We start from the raw sequence: 18,379 nt of genomic DNA, 5'->3' as shown, positions 1-18,379 counted from the left end.
GAATGAACCAAATGCAGGTCAGTGACCTGTGGAGTTAATTATTAATGCCAAAAAGTAAATAAGTAATAAAAATAAGCACCTCATCCAATAGGCCTGGGGATTAACCCTTTGAGAATTGGGGAGTATTTGATTTGCACCAGAATCAATTTACTATCCTCATTCTCTGTTGTTCATACTTGCTTTCACTCTCTCTCTGATCAGTTTTTTGTCTATCACTGTCCCGTGTCTCTTTCATTCTCTCTTGCTTGGACTTGCGCTCTTTCTGTCGTTCTGAATTGCCGCCTTTTCCCTCTCTCTTTCTTTCACTCTCTCTCTCTCTTTCTCTCCATTGCTCTCTCTCTCCACACAGTTTTGAGGCAATGGACGATTGGGATTTGATCCCTGGTTCCGAAACTTTTATTTCTATAGTTACGCAGCCTTCCGATGTCTTTGGGAATCCCACTTTTTGCAGATGTAAAATGTGTACCTGTGAACTGTTCCAACAATAATTCAGCCCTGAGAAGGGTTTTTTTTGCAGATGATTTGAGGGAGTGCAGGGTTACCGTGTGATCTGCATGCCGCCAATGTACCTGACTGGAATTCAGCAGCATTAGGTATCCGATAAATAATATTATAAATCTTTCCTAAATTTGGCTCCCTGATTCATCGGTCTCTCCCATGAGAGGGAAATTCTATCCTTTCGTGCATTCTGTCCTTATTTTTATGTCTCCATTATAAATTCCTATGTCCACATTTATAATGGGAACTACCCATGTAAACTTGTCACACTGTAATTACACTCTCCCGCCAGCGGTGGCACTACCATGGGGTAATTACAGTGTGTCAAGTTTACATGGGCTGTTCCCATTATAAAGATCAACATGGGAAGTGTGCACAAATGTAAGATTTTTTTTACTATAATTACATAGGTTTTCAAAATCCCAACAGTGATTCCTTCCTTCAGTCTCATTGATTAATCCCTTTGCTGCTGAGGAATGACAATTTCAATGCTTGAAGTGGACTAATTTCCAGTTCTGACGAAGGGTCATCGACCTGAAGCGTTGACTCTGTTCCTTTCTCCACAGATGCTGCCTGACTTGCTGAGTTTTTCCAGCATTTTCTGTTTTTCATTTCTAATTTGCAGGGTTATGGGGAAAAAGGGCTGGGGTGTGGGACTAAATTGGACAGCTCTTTCAGAGAGCCGGCGCAGGCACGACGGGCCGAACGGCCTCCTTCTGTGCTGTAGGATTCTATGATCCTATAAATGCCTTCATCCGTTCCTTCTCGCCAAATGTTTAGATTCCCTGAAGAACGTCAAGCATTTGGAAAAGAAACGGGAGAAGTGGGAAAAGAAACAACAGAGAAGGAAGCGGATCAAACAACGCTCAATCAGCAAGGAGAAGTGGGTGGAGACGCTGGTCGTGGCCGATTCTAAAATGGTGGAGCACCACGGAAGTGAGAACATCGAAGCGTATGTACTCACCGTTATGAACATGGTAAGGGACCATTATTTATTCATTTCATCCATTTTAAATTATTGTAGAAGGTACAAGCGGGAATTGGAAGGTTTTCCCTCCTTTTCAAATCAGTGTCTACATCAGACACTCCTAGACCAGGTGCAGTGCGGGCAGGATACATCGATACAAGCCTTGTATTCCCTCGTGTACAGAAAGTTAAGGGGTGATCCAATTGAGGTGTTTAAGATGATTAAAGGAGTTGATAGAGTAGATAGAGAGAAACTATTTCCTCTGGTGGGGGGAGTCCAGAACAAGGGGGCGTAACCTTAAAATTAGAGCCAGGCCGTTCAGGGGTGATGTCAGGAAGCACTTCTTCACACAAAGGGGAGTGGAAATCTGGAACTCTCTCCCCCAAAAAGCTGTTGAGGCTGGGGGTCAATTGAAAATTTCAAAACTGAGATTGATAGATTTTAGTTAGGCGAGGGTATTAAGGGATATGGAACCAAGACGGGTAGATAGAGTTAAGATACAGATCAGCCATGATCTAACTGAATGGTAGAACAGGCTCGAAGGGCTGAATGGCCTACTCTTGTTCCTATGTGTTCCTATGTTCCTTGTGCAGTCTTATTCCACTGCTAAACTGTAATGAGTTTTTAAGTGGCATTTTTCTATGGAGCATGTCCAAACTACTGTGGGTAGTATTTTCATTATGGGTCCAGTAAACTTTAGTGGGCTGGAAATTAAAATGAACGAACTTGACTTATATAATGCAATTTACAACGTCAGGATGTCCCAAAACACTTTACAGCTAATTAAATACTTTTGTAGTGTGGTCACTATTGTAACATAGAAAACCTGGCAGCAAATTTGCACACAGCAAGGTCCCACAAACAGCAATGAGATAATTGTCCAGGTCATCTGTTTCACTGGTGGTAGTTGAGGGATAAATATTAGCCTGGACACTGCAGAGAACTCCCCTGCTCTTCTTTATCAACTAAACTATTGCAGAATCATTGATATCCACCTGAGAGGACAGACAAGACCTCATTTTAATATCTCATCTGAAAGACAGCATCTCCAACAGTGCAGCACTCCCTCAGTACTGCATTGAAGTGTCAGCCTAGATTATGTGCTCAAGTCTCTGGAGTGGGACTTGAACCCACAACCTTCATGACTCAGAGGTGAGAGTGCTACTCACTGAGCCATGGCTGACATCCTTTTTTAATGTTTTGTGTTCAAGTGCTACCCAGCATCAGAATGTAGCTCAGAGTAAAACTCCCTCAACTCCGTCCCCAACAATGCGACATCTTCATTTAAACAGTGATCCCCCCTCCTATCCTGATGGTAGAGTTCCATAGACGTTGATCGCCATTCGGTACCAAGTGCCCATCCTTCATGCATGAGCCTCGACGGTGAGTGTCAGCACGACATTCCACCATGAGTGGCATCACAGCCCAGCCCGATCCTGCCCCCGACTCCGCCGGATGTCACCGCACAAATGCAGTTTCCAGCAGGAGTCACTGGACAGCAACCAGGAGCCCGGTTATTCCCCGAGACCTTTAATTGTGCCCCTATCACTGACCCGCGGTGAGAATCGGTAGCTTAGCATTTATCAACTGAACCATTGCAGAATCATAGAATAGAAGCATAGAAGGAGGCTTTTCAGCCCATCGTGCCTGCTCTTTCAAAGTCCCACTCCCTTGTTCTGCCCCCAGGGCCTTGCAAATTTTTCCCCTTCAAGTATTTATCCAATTCCTTTTTGAAAGTTATTATTGAATCTGCTTCCACCGCCCTTTCAGGCAGCGCATTCCAGATCATCACAACTCGCTGCATAAAAAAATTCTCCTCATCTCCCCGTTGGTTCTTTTATCAATCATCTTAAATCTGTGTCCATAGAACCATAGAAAAGATACTGCACAGAAGGGGGCCATTCGGCCCATCGTGTCCGCGCCGGCTCGAAGAACAACCAGGTGCCCATTCTAATCCCACCTTCCAGCACCCGGTCCGTAGCCCTGCAGCTTACACCACTTTAGGTGTAGGTCCAGGTACTTTTTAAAAGAGTTGAGGGTCCCTGCCTCTACCACCAATTCGGGCAGCGAATTCCATACACCCACCACCCTCTGGGTAAAAAAGTTTCCCCTCATGTCCCCTCTAATCCTTCCGCCAATCAGCTTAAATCTATGTCCTCTAGTTCTTGAACTCTCCGCTAGGGAAACAGGTACTTCCTGTCTACTCTATCTGGGCCCCTCATAATTTTGTACACCTCAATCAAGTCTCCCCTCAGCCTCCTCTGCTCCAAGGAAAACAACCCCAGCCTATCCAATCTCTCCTCGTGGCTGCAATTTTCAAGCCTTGGCAACATTCTTGTAAATCTTCTCTGCACTCTCTCCAGAGCAATTATGTCCTTCCTGTAATGTGGTGACCAGAAGTGCACACAATACTCCAGCTATGGCCTTACCAGCGTTTTATACAGTTCCATCATTACATCCCTGCTTTTGTATTCTATACCTCGGCTAATAACGGAGAGCATTCCGTATGCCTTCTTCACATCCTTATCTACCTGTACTGCCACCTTCAGGAACCTGTGCACATGCATTCCAAGGTCTCTCACTTCCTCTACCCCTCTCAATATATTTCCGTTTACTGCGTATTCCTTTTTACTGTTTGCCCTCCCTAAGTGCATTACCTCACACTTCTCCGGGTTGAACTCCATTTGCCACTTTTCCGTCCACTCCACCAACCCATTGATATCTTCTTGGAGTCTACAGCTATCCTCTTCACTATCAACTACAGGGCCAATTTTTGAGTTGTCTGCAAATTTGCCAATCATGCCCCCTACATTCAAGTCCAAATCATTAATATATACCACAAACAGCAAGGGACCCAACACTGAGCCCTGTGGCACACCACTGGAAAGGGATTTCCATTCGCAAAGACATCCATCGACTTTTACCCTTTGTTTCCTCTTAATGAGCCAATTTTAGATCCAATTTGCCACATTTCCCTGTATCCCTTGGGCTTTTACCTTTCTGGCCAGTCTGCCATGTGGGACCTTGTCAAATGCCTTACTAAAATCCATGTAGACAACATCCACTGCACTACCCTCATCAATCATCCTTGTCACTTTCTCAAAGAATTCAATCAGATTTGTAAGGCATGACCTTCCCTGAACAAATCCATGCTGACTATCCATGATTAAACCATGCCTTTCCAAGTGACAGTTTATCCTATCTCTCAGTATTGATTCTAATAGTTTGCCCACCACCGAGGTAAGACTGACCGGTCTATAATTGTTCGGCCTTTCCCTCGTACCCTTTTTAAACAATGGTACTACGTTTGCAGTCTTCCAGTCCTCCGGTACCTCCCCTGTATCTAGTGAGGATTGGAAAATGATCCTCAGAGCATCCGCTATTTCCTCCCTGGCTTCCTTCAATAGCCCAGGAAACAATCCATCCGGCCCTGGTGACTTATCAACTTTCAAGGATTCCAGTCCCTCTAGTACTTCCTCTCTCGTTATGTTTACCTTATCCAATATTTCACACCTCTCCTCTTTAACTACTATGTCCGGATCATCCCTTTCCTTTGTGAATATGGAAACAAAATATTCATTTAAAACCCTACCCACATCCTCTGCTTCTACACACAAGTTACCCTTATCATCCCTGATAGGTCCCACCTTTTCCTTAGCTATCTTCTTGTTCTGATAAAACATCTTTGGGTTTTCTTTAATCTTACTTGCTAATATTTTTTCATGCCCTCTCTTTGCTTTCCTTATTTCCTTTTTTTACGTCATCCCTGTACTTTCTATACTTCCCTAGGCTTTTTGCAGTATTTAGTTTTCTGTGACAGTCATAAGCTTTCTTTTTCTGCTTTATCTTTCCCCGTATACTTCTAGGCAACCAGGGGGCTCTAAATTTGGCAGTGCCACCCTCTTTCTTTGAGGGGACGTGTCTGCATTGTACCCGTAGAATTTCACTTTTTAGTACCTCCCACTGGCTTGCCACTGATTTCTCCTCAAGTAGTTGTGTCCAGTCCACTTCTGCCAAATCACCTCTTAGTTCTGTAAAATTTGCCTTCCCCCAATTTAAAACGTTTACTCCTGATTTAACTCTGTCCTTTTACATAATAATGCTAAAACTAACTGAATTGTGGTCACTATCCCCAATATGGTCACCCACTGTCACTTCACCCACTTGCCCATCTTCAGTTCCCAGGACTAAATCTAGAATTGCATCCCCTCTTGTTGGGCTCGTCACGTACTGGCTAAAAAAGTTCTCCTGGACACCGATCAAGAATTTTGTGCCCTCTGTGCCCCTCACACTGTTTGAATCCCAGTTGATGTTAGGGTAGTTGAAGTCCCCTACTATTATTGCCCTTTTATTTTTGCACTCAGAAATTTGCCTACATATTTGTTCTTCTATCTCCCTTTCGCTATTTGGGGGTCTATAGTACACTCCTAGTAATGTGACTGCCCCTTTTTTATTTCTTAGCTCAACCCATATATGGTCCTCTGTTTACCGACCCTCCTGCCAGTGGAAATAGTTTCTCCTTATTTACATTATCAAAATCCCTCAGAATTTTGAACACCTCTATTAAATTTCCCCTTAACCTTCTCTGTTCTAAGGTGAACAACCACAGCTTCTCTAGTCTCTCCCTTAATTGAAGTCCCTCATCCCTGGTACCATTCTGGTAAATCTCCTCTTCACCCTCTCCGGGGCAAATAATCAGCCTTTCCTCTGCCAATTTAGTGCTGAAATCTGAGCAGTGGGATTTCCCACAGATTAATGGATACACGGGACCGATTCTTAGCAAAATCAGTTAATGCTGAGTTGTCTATCTCTGTCGCAAAGCTGGATACATATCTGGGAAGGAATGGTTTTTAAGTTATGGTGATAACTAAAGACAGAGGCGATCAAATATTCCAGGAAACAAGATGTTTCCTGTGGTCCTGGGAGCGGAAAAAGCAACAGTCCAAGTTAGAATATGGAGCTGGGAGTGTAGATCGACATTCCGCAGTTTTACATGACTGTTTTTGAGGGTCAGAGAAATTTCCCTCCGGAGATTCAGGAACGGTGTTTGCCGTGCAGGGAACCCTGAGCTAAGGTTCGGTTTGGGGAGCCCCTGCGTTTTACCCAGACAACGATACTAAGTGCTACCTACTTACGATGTCACATTCGATCGTGACAAGGCGACAGATGATGTAAAACTAGCTGTTACCATTGCGTAGGTGCCCCTTTTCCTGGACCCGCTCAGAGCCCCCGATTGGCTACTCAGGCCCTAACACCGTCCCTGCGGAGACTGGGGTAGAGTACAGGTGAGATCGGAGAACTTAGCAGAGGTCACGGATTGAACTGGAATCTATGTGCTTTTTTCTTAACTCATTCTCGAGGTGTGGGTGTCAGCCGGCATTTATTGCCCATCCCTAGTTGTCCTTTGAGAAGGTGGTGGTGGGCCTTCTTCTTGAACTGCTGCAGTCTATTCTTTGTAGCAGTTTGATAGAACTGAGTGCAGCCACGTTGGTGCAGGACTGGAGTCACATATAGGCCAGACTGGGTAAGAACAGCAGCATTTGGTTTTCGTCCCTAAAATACATTAGTGAACCAGTTGGGTTTTATGACAACCCAACATCTTTTCATGGTCATTTGTTTTTAAACTGAATTCAAATTCCCAAACTGCCATGGTGAGATTGAATTTCTGTTCTCTGGATTACCAGTCAGGTCTCTGGATTACTAGTCCAGTAACATAACCACTACACTATTCTTATCCTTATCAGGAAAGGCTGAACAGGTTGGGGCTCTGTTCTCTAGAAATGAGAAGGCTGAGGGGTGACCTGATAGAGGTCTTTAAGATAATGATAGGGTAGACATAGAGAAAATGTTTCCACTTGTCAGGGGAGTCCAAAACTAGAGGTCACCAATATAAGATAGTCATTAATAAATCCACTGGGGAATTCAGGAGAAACTTCTATAGCCAAAGAGTGGTTAGAATGTGGAACGCAGTACCACAAGGAGTAGTTGAGGCAAATAGCAGAGATACATTTAAGGGGAAGCTGGATAAACACATGAGGGAGAAAGGAATAGAAGGATATGCCGATAGGGTGAGATGAAGTAGGGAGGGAGGTGGCTCGAGTGGAGCATAAACGCCAGCATAGACCAGTTGGGCCGAATGGCCTGATCCTGTGCTGTAGTTTCGATGTAACTCGATGTAACTGTTCTACCCACTACATGGCACATCTGCTTAAATTGATAAACTCACTGGGGAGCCTTTGGCATTTATTGACACCGAATTGCGTGAGACACAAAATAATTCTCATGGAGAAGTCCTGAACTGATGGGACTGGCAGACCCTGTGTGAAACTGGACCCCTTTCCATCTCTTCGGAGTTGTGTCCTAACATGGGGCATGAAAGAAGGGAGCGCACACATCTCTTCCTTCCCTCAGTTTCCTGCCCTCCTCTCCCGATGGTGCTGGCCCTGACAGGCGCTGACAGCCCTCCAGCAGGCATTTGTCTTGGGTGGGCCAAGACCACGAGCTGTTCAGGCACGGAAGGCATCAGAGCCGAGCCTGACCTACACCTCATCCAGCACGTACACACACCGCACGCACACAGCTACACGCGCATCGCACGCACACAACCGCACACACGCACGCGCAACCCTGCTTACTCTCCAACAGGAGTCACTGGATTTGCGCTCAGGAGCGATTTCACTCTTCTCCCGAGCTCAGGGCCACTGAGGCCCGTTGCAGCTCAGCAACCGTGGACCCTGGAGATGAGTGGGGGTAAACTCCGGGGAGTGATGGCGTAGTGTCACAACTTGTGCCTCTCTCACCAGCTCTTCACACATCTTTTGCAGGTCGCAGGACTGTTCCGTGATGCAAGTATCGGGAATTCCGTGAACATCATTATAGTACGTCTTGTACTGTTGGAGGAAGATGAGGTGAGAAAAAATGCCACGTTTTGATTGAATCAGAGGGACAATACTACACGGGCTAGCCTTTAAGTGCGATCCGGCATGAAATTGTCCAATGAGAACACTGATCTGAGCAGAGTCAACAATCCGCTCAAGCATTCAGCTCAGTGCACTCGTTATGACCCTAATTTGCCCGACAGCCGGCTTCCCCATTTGAAGCAGCTGAGTTTAACCCCAAGCAGGTGAATATGTTGGCCTGTATCCTGGCTCGCACCAAGTCCCATCACCCCTGTGCTCACTGACCCACATTGGCTCCCCGTCCGGCAACACCTCGACTATAAAATTCTCATCAAATCCCTTGCCCCCCTCCCTAGCTCTGTAACCTCCTCCAGCCCGACAACCCTCCGAGATCTCTGCGTTCCTCCAATTCTGGCCTCTTGCACATCCCCGATTTTCTTCACTCTACCATTGGCGGCCGGGCCTTCAGCTGCCTGGGCCCTAAGCTCTGGAATTCCCTCCCTGAACCTCTCTGGCTCTCTCTCCTCCTTTGAGATGCTCCTTAAGGCCGACCTCTTTGACCAAGCTTTTGGCCACCTCTCCTAATATCTCTTTATGTGGGCCAGTGTCAAATTTTGTTTGATGATCGCTCCTGTGAAGCGTCTTGGGATGTTTTACTACGTTAAAGGTGCTATATAAATGCAAGTTGTTGTTGTGCAGCATGCGTTGTTGGGGCTTTGCTCACTACAGGTAAAATTCGAATGATGTAGCACACAATTAGTTTTTATATCTGTCTGGTTTCAATATTTCATGTGCAAAGTAGATTTTTTTCCCCCTCTGCCTGAGATTTACAGCAGACGGAATTTCTTTTATTTCACATGGAAAAATTAAACGCATGCACGTTTCTCTCAGATTGTTCTCTTGTCTTGTTTTGATGCTCTTGGGACTCTTGTTTGCGGCCTTCCTTATTTTCCCCAATAATGAGATAGGGAGAAACTGTTTCCAGTGGCAGGAGGGTCGGTAACCAGAGGACACAGATTTAAGGTAATTGGCAAAAGAATCAGAGGGGAGATGAGGAGAATTTTTTTTACGCAGCGAGTTGTTCTGATCTGGAATGCGCTGCCTGAAAGGGCGGTGGAAGCAGATTCAATAATAACTTTCAAAAGGGAATTGGATAAGTACTTGAAAAGGAGGAATTTGCAGGGCTATGGGGAAAGAGCAGGGGGATCAATTGGACAGCTCTTTCAAAGTGCCAGCACAGGCACGACGGGCCGAATGGCCACCTGCTGTGCTGTACGATTCAATGAACCTCCTCTCTTCTGAAGTCGATGATTCATGCTGGGCTAGAGCTCCACGCAGGTTCCCAGCCCCTCAAACCATATGGCCTTTCTCCACAGGTGAAGTTAGACAGTTGAATGTCGGCAGATTATTCAGTCATGAGTGGCATCATGATTGAGCCTAACCTGTCTGTTCTTGATATCCACACACTCTACAATCCCCTGTCACACATGTTGGCCTTTCCTTGCCTTTGTTTTGTTGTGTGTAAGCAATGATCAGAAGCAGCAGCCTCTGGCAATTCCCTCCCTCCTCTCCAGCCCAGGGGACTTCATGCTGATTATAACTCTGCTGCCCAACCCTTACTGAGATCAGAGCTCTTGCACAGAACAAAACATCTTCCTATCACTCATATGAAGGCAGGTGCCAGCAATGTCCAAACGCATCAAGCCAAGTTCCTGTCACACACCAGCCTTTCTTTACCCATTTTATTGAACGGAAGTGAGGGATTGACCATTCAAAAACGGACACAGCGGGAGCTAAATTGGGCCGTGTAGCGCCCGTTGTTTCAGCGCTACACGGTCTCTCTGACATCCAAGATGGTGTCTTGGATGCGCACGCACATTTCCAGCGTGATATGCACCAGACGCCATCTTGATATAGGAGTTAGCACAAATAACGAACGCTGGAATCATGTAAAGTAGGGAGAAAATGGCTTCAATCAGTGTGCAACGTTGATTTAGTGATAGACACCATTTTGGGACTTAACGCTCAACTTAACGCACAGTCTTAACCCCGACCATCTGAACGTGTCTTCGAGTGCCTGGAGGACCCCCACCAGCACTATTTAAAGGGACCATGCAGAATTTACAGGTTGGTGGCTGGATTATTGCTTCTGGCTGCCGAGACATTTGTAACTGTTTTTGGAGGTCTCCTAGACTTCAATACTAGGACGCGGGGACATAGCTTAACATTTAGAGCCAGGACGTGCAGGAGTGAAGTTAGGAAATGCTTCTACATGCAAAGGGTGGGAGACGTTTGGAATGCTGTTCTGCAGACGGCAGTTGATGCTAGTTCACTTGTGAATGTTAAATCTGAGATTGATAGATTTCTGTGAACCGAGGGTATTAAGGGATACGGGGCTAAGGCGGGTATATGGAGTTAGGTCACAGGTCCACCATAATCTCATTGAATGGTGGAACAGGCTCGAGGGGCTAAACGCCACTGCCACTTGCTGCCTCCTGATATGCGGCACCTTCTCCTGCAAGAAAGCGGGACGTGTGTCTGGGTGATGTGCCTGTCTTGGTTGAATAACTAGTGTGTGTGGCCTGTGAGTTGTGGGTGGGCGGCTTGAAACAGTGGTAATGTGTAAGGGTGAGAGGAAGCATCTGGTTGGAAGAGTTGAGTACTGATGGAAAGAGTGAGTTTATTGGTGTGTGGGTGATGGGGGGCTGTAGTGCGTGGTGCAGTTGGTAGGAGACGCCACTTGCCAGTTGACCTCACTCACCTTGACCACTCATGTCAAAGCATTGAACTTCTTCCTGCACTGCATCCATGTTCATGATGCTGTGCGCCTGGCATTGACAGCGTGCCCCACTGCCTTTTGGATATATGCCTGGAGGGCCTCTGGCACCCCCCCCCCCCCCCTGCAGATATAGAATGTCCCTCCTTCTGTCCATCTCTTGCACCAAGGTCTCTAGTGCATCATCAGAGAACCTTGGTGCACGCACTCTCGCAGGCCTGGTACCAACTCAGATCGGCAGGTTGGTGAGGTCTGGCGTGCAGATTGGAGGATGTGCGATTTAGTGGTGTGCAACCTTTATTCAATGTTTTAACGTAACTCATCAGCGTGTAAACATAGGGATGGGACCTGCATCTGTGTTTTACGTGTGCGATGTCTGATCTCCGTTCAGACTCTGTGCAGACAGTCGACTGTTATTTTCAGCAAATAACAGGTACCAGCTACCTTTAAGAGATTTCTAAGAAACATCCTCCCTTTAAGAGATTGAGCTCCCCTGGTGGTGGAAAGTGCGAATTGCATTGATTCCACGTGCAAGGCCTGGAAAGGAAGGCTGATCGCAGGAGAGTCCTCGGGCCGGCCGAAACTCGCGTCCTGCCTGCGCTGGGGTCATTGGGTGCGGGGTAATGACGCAACAGGCTGCCTACACCCAAAAAACACCCTTATCCAATTTCTCCCCCAGCGTTCTTCCTCTACGTATCTTCACTGTTTTAAAACGAAGACTTAATCACAAGATTTAATGGGGCTAAAACGATTAAATAATGAGGACAGGCTGCATAGACTTGGCTCGTATTCCCTCGAGTATAGAAGATTACGGGGTGATCTAATTGAGGTGTTTAAGATGATTAAAGGATTTGAATGGGTAGATAGAGAGAAACTATTTCCTCTGGTGGGGGGAGTCCAGAACAAGGGGACGTAACCTTAAAATTAGAGCCAGGCCGTTCAGGGGTAATTTCAGGAAGCACTTCAATTTAAAATTTCAAAACTGAGATTGATAGATTTTGTTAGGCGAGGGTATTAAGGGATATGGAGCAAAGGCAGGAAGATGGAGTTAAGATACAGATCAGCCATGATCTAATTCAATGATGGAACATTTCTCGTTTCTCTTCACTGACATGCTGGTACCAGGGATGAAAGACTTCAGTTATGTAGAGAGACTGGAGAAACTGGGGTTGTTCTCGTTCGAGCAGAGAAGGTTAACTGGAGATTTGAAAGAGATGTTCAAAATCAGGAACAGTTTTGATAGAGTAAATAAGGAGAAACTGTTTCCAGTGGCTGATGGGTCGGTAACCAGAGGACTGGTGATCGGCAAAAGAATCAGAGACGAGATGAGAAAACATTATTTTACCCAGCGAGTTTTAATTATCTGGAATGCGCTGCCTGAAAGGGCGGTGGAAGCAGATTCAATAATAACTTTCAAAAAGGAATTGGATAAATACCTGAAGGGAAAGAATTTTCAGGGCTACGGGGAAAGGGCAGGGCAAATCGATTAATTGGATAGCTCTTTCAAAGAGCCGGCACAGGCACTATGGGCCGAATGGCCTACTCCTTTGCTGTGCCTGCTATGATACTATGTACTGCACCTACTATGATACAGTGAACAGGCTCGAGGGTCTGAATGGCCTCCTCCTGTTCCTATCTCCCTTTCCAGGATGTCCAGACACTCCTAAACCTCCCTCGGTTTTCCCTTTCTTCTAGATTTAAAACCCAAGCTTCTTGAGCAGTACATTTCTGGGTAGGTTAATGGAGGAGATGGTGAGAATGTGCAACTCGCTACCACAAGGAGTAGTTGAGGCAAATAGCATAGATGCATTTAAGGGGAAGCTGGATAAACACATGAGAGAGAAAGGAATAGAAGGTTATGCTGATAGGGTTAGATGAAGTGGGGCAGGAGGAGGCTCGTATGGAGCATAGACTAGTTGGGCTGAATGGCCTGTTTTTATGTTGCAGTTTTGATGTAACTCAATGTAACCTTGTGATATATCCCGATTTATGTCGTCTACTCTATTCACTTGCGGTGTTGCCCTGTATTATCAGCTTCATTCCTTCAGCTAGATTTCTCAATTAAAGTGAAACGTTTACAGCAGGAACGTACAGTTTGTGTGGGACAGTGTCACATCACATGCTGCACAAAGCACTGTGCCCAGTCATGCTTTAGAGAACGGTTGCTGTTGTCTGACAGGAGTCCAAAAAAAATGAGTGAGTGCTCCGAAGTGATTTTTATTCTGGTCTAGTTGTGAGATCAACATAATGTTTTTTTCCGAAATAATTTTAAATGCACATGGACAATTTCATAAGAACTGAAGCTTAATGCCCAAATAAAGTCTCCTTACGTAAATGCAGCCTCTCTGCTGGAGTGGGACGCCTGCCAGTGGTGTTCATTCCATTGGTCTTTGGGTTACTCCTCTGCAGAGCCGACTCACGCCCGGGCCGGTATCGATCCCACAGGCCCTGCAACTGCTATACTTGCTGTGTGAGCCCAGAAGGGCTATTGCACCACGGGGGGCTTCACGGCGGAACTTAGTCTCCTGGCCCGATTTTTGTCAAATTTTGATGGATTACGCTCCTGTGAAGCGCATTGGGATGTTTTACTACGTTAAAGGCACTATATAAATGTTGTTTGTTTTTGAGGCAACCGAAAACAAAGGAATATTAATATGGACATTGTTAACCTTTATTACACGGTATATTTTCACGTCGAAATTTAAATTTTAAAAACTTGATCAAGTTTCTCAGTAGGTCTGCGTGGCTTTCAAAAGGCCACTCTTTCAGCTTCGCTTTTCTTCCTCTTCACAATAAATATGAAAGGGTTTGTGAATCGAGGGGTAAGAGTATCATGTATGCACGGAGGGGACAGAGGTCAGCGCTGTCTAACACTCGTCTAGTGAGAGGCGTGACCATCGTTTCAAAGAGAAGGGGTCGGCCTTTTTTAGTTGATTCCCTTTCTCTGTGAGAATCTCACAGTTTCTATGAATCCTGTCTCAAGGACACTGCAAGGAACGCAGTGACTTAATAGATTTATTGTTGTGTAGCTGGCATTATTATTGGGTCGTGGGGGAGATAGCACAGCTAACTGCTGTGAGTTACTGAGCAGAAATACTCAGCTATGGTGCACCAGATGGTGTAGATACAGTGATCTGCAGTCTTTTCCATATGGGACCCCCTGTAAATACTGATACATTCCCGGGGACCCCCTGTGAAGACTGATACATTCCCGGAGATCCCCTGTAAATACTGACACACTCCTGGGGACCCCCTGTAAATACTGACACACTCCTGGGGACCCCCTATAAATACTGACACACTCGTGGGGACCCCCTGTAAATACTGACACACTCCAAGGGACCCCCTGTAAATACTGACACACCCCTGGGGACCCCCTGTAAATACTGATACACTTCAAGGGACCCCCTGTAAATACTGACACACTCCTGGGGATCTTCTGTAAATACTGACACACTCCTGGAGAACCCCCAGTGAATACTGACACACTCCCGGGGACCCCCTGTAAATACTGACACACTCCCGGGGACCCCCTGTAAATACTGACACACTCCCGGGGACCCCCTGTAAATACTGACACACTCCCGGGGACCCCCTGTAAATACTGACACACTCCTGGGGACCCCCTGTAAATACTGACACACTCCTGGGGACCCTCCTGTAAATACTGACACACTCCTGGGGACCCCCTGTAAATACTGACACACTCCTGGGGACCCCCTGTAAATACTGACACACTCCTGGGGACCCTCCTGTAAATACTGACACACTCCTGGGGACCCCCTGTAAATACTGACACACTCCTGGGGACCCCCCTATAAATACTGACACACTCCTGGGGACCCTCCTGTAAATACTGACACACTCCTGGGGACCCCCTGTAAATACTGACACACTCCTGGGGACCCCCCTATAAATACTGACACACTCCTGGGGACCCTCCTGTAAATACTGACACACTTCTGGGGACCCCCTGTAAATACTGACACACTCCTGGGGACCCCCTGTAAATACTGACACACTCCTGGGGACCCTCCTGTAAATACTGACACACTCCTGGGGACCCCCTGTAAATACTGACACACTCCTGGGGACCCCCCTATAAATACTGACACACTCCTGGGGACCCTCCTGTAAATACTGACACACTCCTGGGGACCCCCTGTAAATACTGACACACTCCTGGGGACCCCCCTATAAATACTGACACACTCCTGGGGACCCTCCTGTAAATACTGACACACTCCTGGGGACCCCCTGTAAATACTGACACACTCCTGGGGACCTTCTAAAAATACTGACACGTTCCCAGGGACCCCCTGTAAAGTATAGATCACATTCCCTTTTGAAAGTTATTATTGAATCTGCTTCCACTGCCCTTTCAGGCAGTGCATTCCAGATCATAACAACTCGCTGCGTGAAAAAATTCTCCTCACTTCTCCTCTGGTTCTTTTGCCAATTACCATAAATCTGTGTCCTCTGGTTACCGACCCTCCTGCCAGTGGGAACAGTCTCTCTTTATTTACTCTGTCGAAACCCTTCATGATTTTGAGCACCTCTATTAAATGTCCTGTTAACTTTCTCTGCTCGAAGGAGAACAATCCCAGTTTCTCCAGCCTCTCCACACATGGAGTCGTGTTTGGACACTAACGCATAGTTGGTCCTGGGATTGGTTGGGTTTGAAGTCACAATTGGTCTAGTCATGTTTGGACACTAACGCTCTTCTATCTTTGTGTCAGGAGGACCTCAAGATAACGCATCACGCTGACAACACACTGACGAGCTTCTGCAAGTGGCAAAAGAAAATTAACATTAAGGGAGACAGTCACCCCACACACCATGATGTGGCAGTCCTACTCACACGGTAAGGAGTGGGGATCGGAGAGATGGAGCGGGAATTACAACCAGCAGCAGTAGATGATTAGACGCGATTCCCTTGTTTATCTGTTTCTTCTCCTGGAACCTGTGTGAACCTATCTGCCCTGTTATTTTAAACAATGGTAGTTCAGTCTAGAACCTGCTCTGCCTTTTTCTCAAGTCTCTGATTGACTCTCACTTTTCTCTCCTCCTGAAGGCACCGGCTCTCAGTTCCATGGGCACCGGCAGCCCTCATGGGCCCGGCCTCAATGGCCCATTCTTGAATCTGGACCTCCTCAGTGACCTTCCGGCCTTGGCGGAAGGGGGCAGCCAGCCTGAGCCAAATCTTCCCCCTTCGCCCAACACCCACACAATGGCAGCGAGCGGTGGCTTGAAATCAGGAGTGAGAACTCTGGCTGAGAGGGCACTGAGGCCAATCGTAGAGCCCCTTCTGCTGCTCTGGCTGAGATGAACTAACTCGTAGGAACAGGAGGAGGCCATTCAGCCCATCGAGCCTGTTCCGCCATTCAGTTAGATCATGGCTGATCTGTACCTCAACTCCATTTTCCCGCCTTTGATCCGTATCCCTTGATACCCTCACCCAACAAAAATCTATCGATCTCCAATTGTCCCCCAGCATCGCCAGCCTTTTGGGGGAGAGAGTTCCAGATTTCTACTACCCCTTGTGTGAAGAAATGCTTCCTCGTTCTGCTCCTGAACGGCCTAGCTCTAATTTTAAGATTCTGTCCCCTTTTTCTTGATTTCCCCATCAGAGGAAATAGTTTCTCCATATCTACCCTATCAAATCGTTTTAACACCATGATCCGTCACCCTCGACCTTCTATACTCAAGGGAATATAAGCAAAGTTTACGCAACCTGTCCTCATAATTTAAGCCTTTTAGCCCCGGTATCATCCTCCCTCCAATTTGCCCTCCACTTCCCATTGGGAAAAGAGCTATTCTTCAGTTGGAAATCATAACTCGCTGCGTAACAAAAAATTCTCCTCACCTGCTCCCTGGCTTGTTTGCCAATTACCTTAAATCTGTGTCCTCTGGTTACCGACCCTCCTGCCAGTAGAAACCGTTTCACCCTATCTGTTCTATCAAAACCCTTCATAATTTATTTATTTAATTTCAGAACATTTCTGAAAATATGCAACATGAAAATAAAAGCTCTTAATTATGCTGTTAACATTTTCCCAAAGTGATAATTAACTTTAGAAGTATGTCAAATAACATAAATTGTAATTATAATAATTGGGCTTCAAAATGAAATCTCCACGCACAGGCAGGAGCACAACGGGAAATGTTCCAGAGGATGAGTCAACTTATTGTGTATTAATCCCGTTGACATCGCTGGTAACGCGGAGTAACCGCTAGCTCAGTGAAAAGAGCTTTATATAGAATTTATATAGCGCCTTTCACGACCTCCGGACGACCCAAAGTGCTTTACAGCCAATGAAGTACTTTTGAAGGGTGGTCACAGTTGTAATGTAGGAAATGCAGCAGCTAATTTGCACACAGCAAGATCCCACAAACAGCAGTGTGATAATGACCAGATAATGTGTTTTTTAATTATGTTGGTTGAGGGATAAATATTGGCCAGGACACTGGGGAGAACTCCCCTGCTCTTTTTTGAAATAGTGGCCGTGGGATCTTTTTCATCCACCTGAGAGGGCAGACGGGGTCTCGGTTTAACGTCTCATCCAAACGATGGCACCTCCGATAGTCCAGAACTCCCTCAGTACTGGAACTTGGGAGTTTAAACCTGGATTATGTGCTCAAGTCTCTGGAGTGGGTCATGAACCCACAACCTTCTGACTTAGAGGTGAGAGTGCTACCAACTGAACCACGGCTGACAAGCCAGGGGTAATATTCCCGCCATCTGAGTCAAAAGGGTTGAGTTCAGGCCACACTCCAGACCGTCCCGGTGAACGAAGACCACAGGGCCGGCTCTGAACACTGGATTGACGTCCAGCAGAGGTACTCGTGTCCAGTGGGTGCGGTTGTCTCCTCCGCACTGTAAAGGGTAGGTCTGGCCCTTTAGCCTTGGTTGCAGCCCTTCTAGGAGAAGGTATTCCGAAGATAAAAACTGCAAGGAAGGCAATGGGAAACCACCTCAGCTCCTCTTCCCTCCTCTTGAGTAAGTGGCTTAAGAATCTCGTGTGAGGCTTGAGTTAGGACCTGCACAAGGGGCAGAACGCAACGGACGGACAGATCACTGCTAATGGCGGCTGGTGCATAGAACCACACAGAAGGAGGCCATTCAGCCCATCGTGCCTGTGCCGGCTCTTTGAAAGAGCTATCCAATTAGTCCCACTCCCCCTGCTCTTTCCCCATAGTCCTGCAAATTTTTCCCCTTCACGTATTTATCCAATTCCC

At 46.5% G+C, this 18,379-nt stretch overlaps 1 protein-coding gene across 2 annotated transcripts in view; it reads left to right on the top strand.

The window, feature by feature from the left end:
* LOC137301714 (A disintegrin and metalloproteinase with thrombospondin motifs 7-like) overlaps positions 1-18,379 on the top strand; it is a 162,414-nt gene that overhangs the window by 30,995 nt on the left and 113,040 nt on the right. For both annotated transcript variants that reach the window (XM_067971298.1, XM_067971297.1), the window contains exons 4-6: positions 1,279-1,475; positions 8,290-8,373; positions 15,880-16,004. In XM_067971298.1, coding sequence (XP_067827399.1) covers positions 1,279-1,475; positions 8,290-8,373; positions 15,880-16,004 — 406 coding nt within the window. The remainder of the gene's footprint in view (positions 1-1,278; positions 1,476-8,289; positions 8,374-15,879; positions 16,005-18,379) is intronic.

The sequence above is a fragment of the Heptranchias perlo genome, chromosome 34 (genome assembly GCF_035084215.1).
Source record: "Heptranchias perlo isolate sHepPer1 chromosome 34, sHepPer1.hap1, whole genome shotgun sequence".
In the NCBI taxonomy this organism is placed as follows: Eukaryota; Metazoa; Chordata; class Chondrichthyes; order Hexanchiformes; family Hexanchidae; genus Heptranchias; species Heptranchias perlo.
The sequence above is the reverse complement of the archived record's forward strand: the minus strand, read 5'-3'. Positions and strand labels throughout refer to the sequence as shown.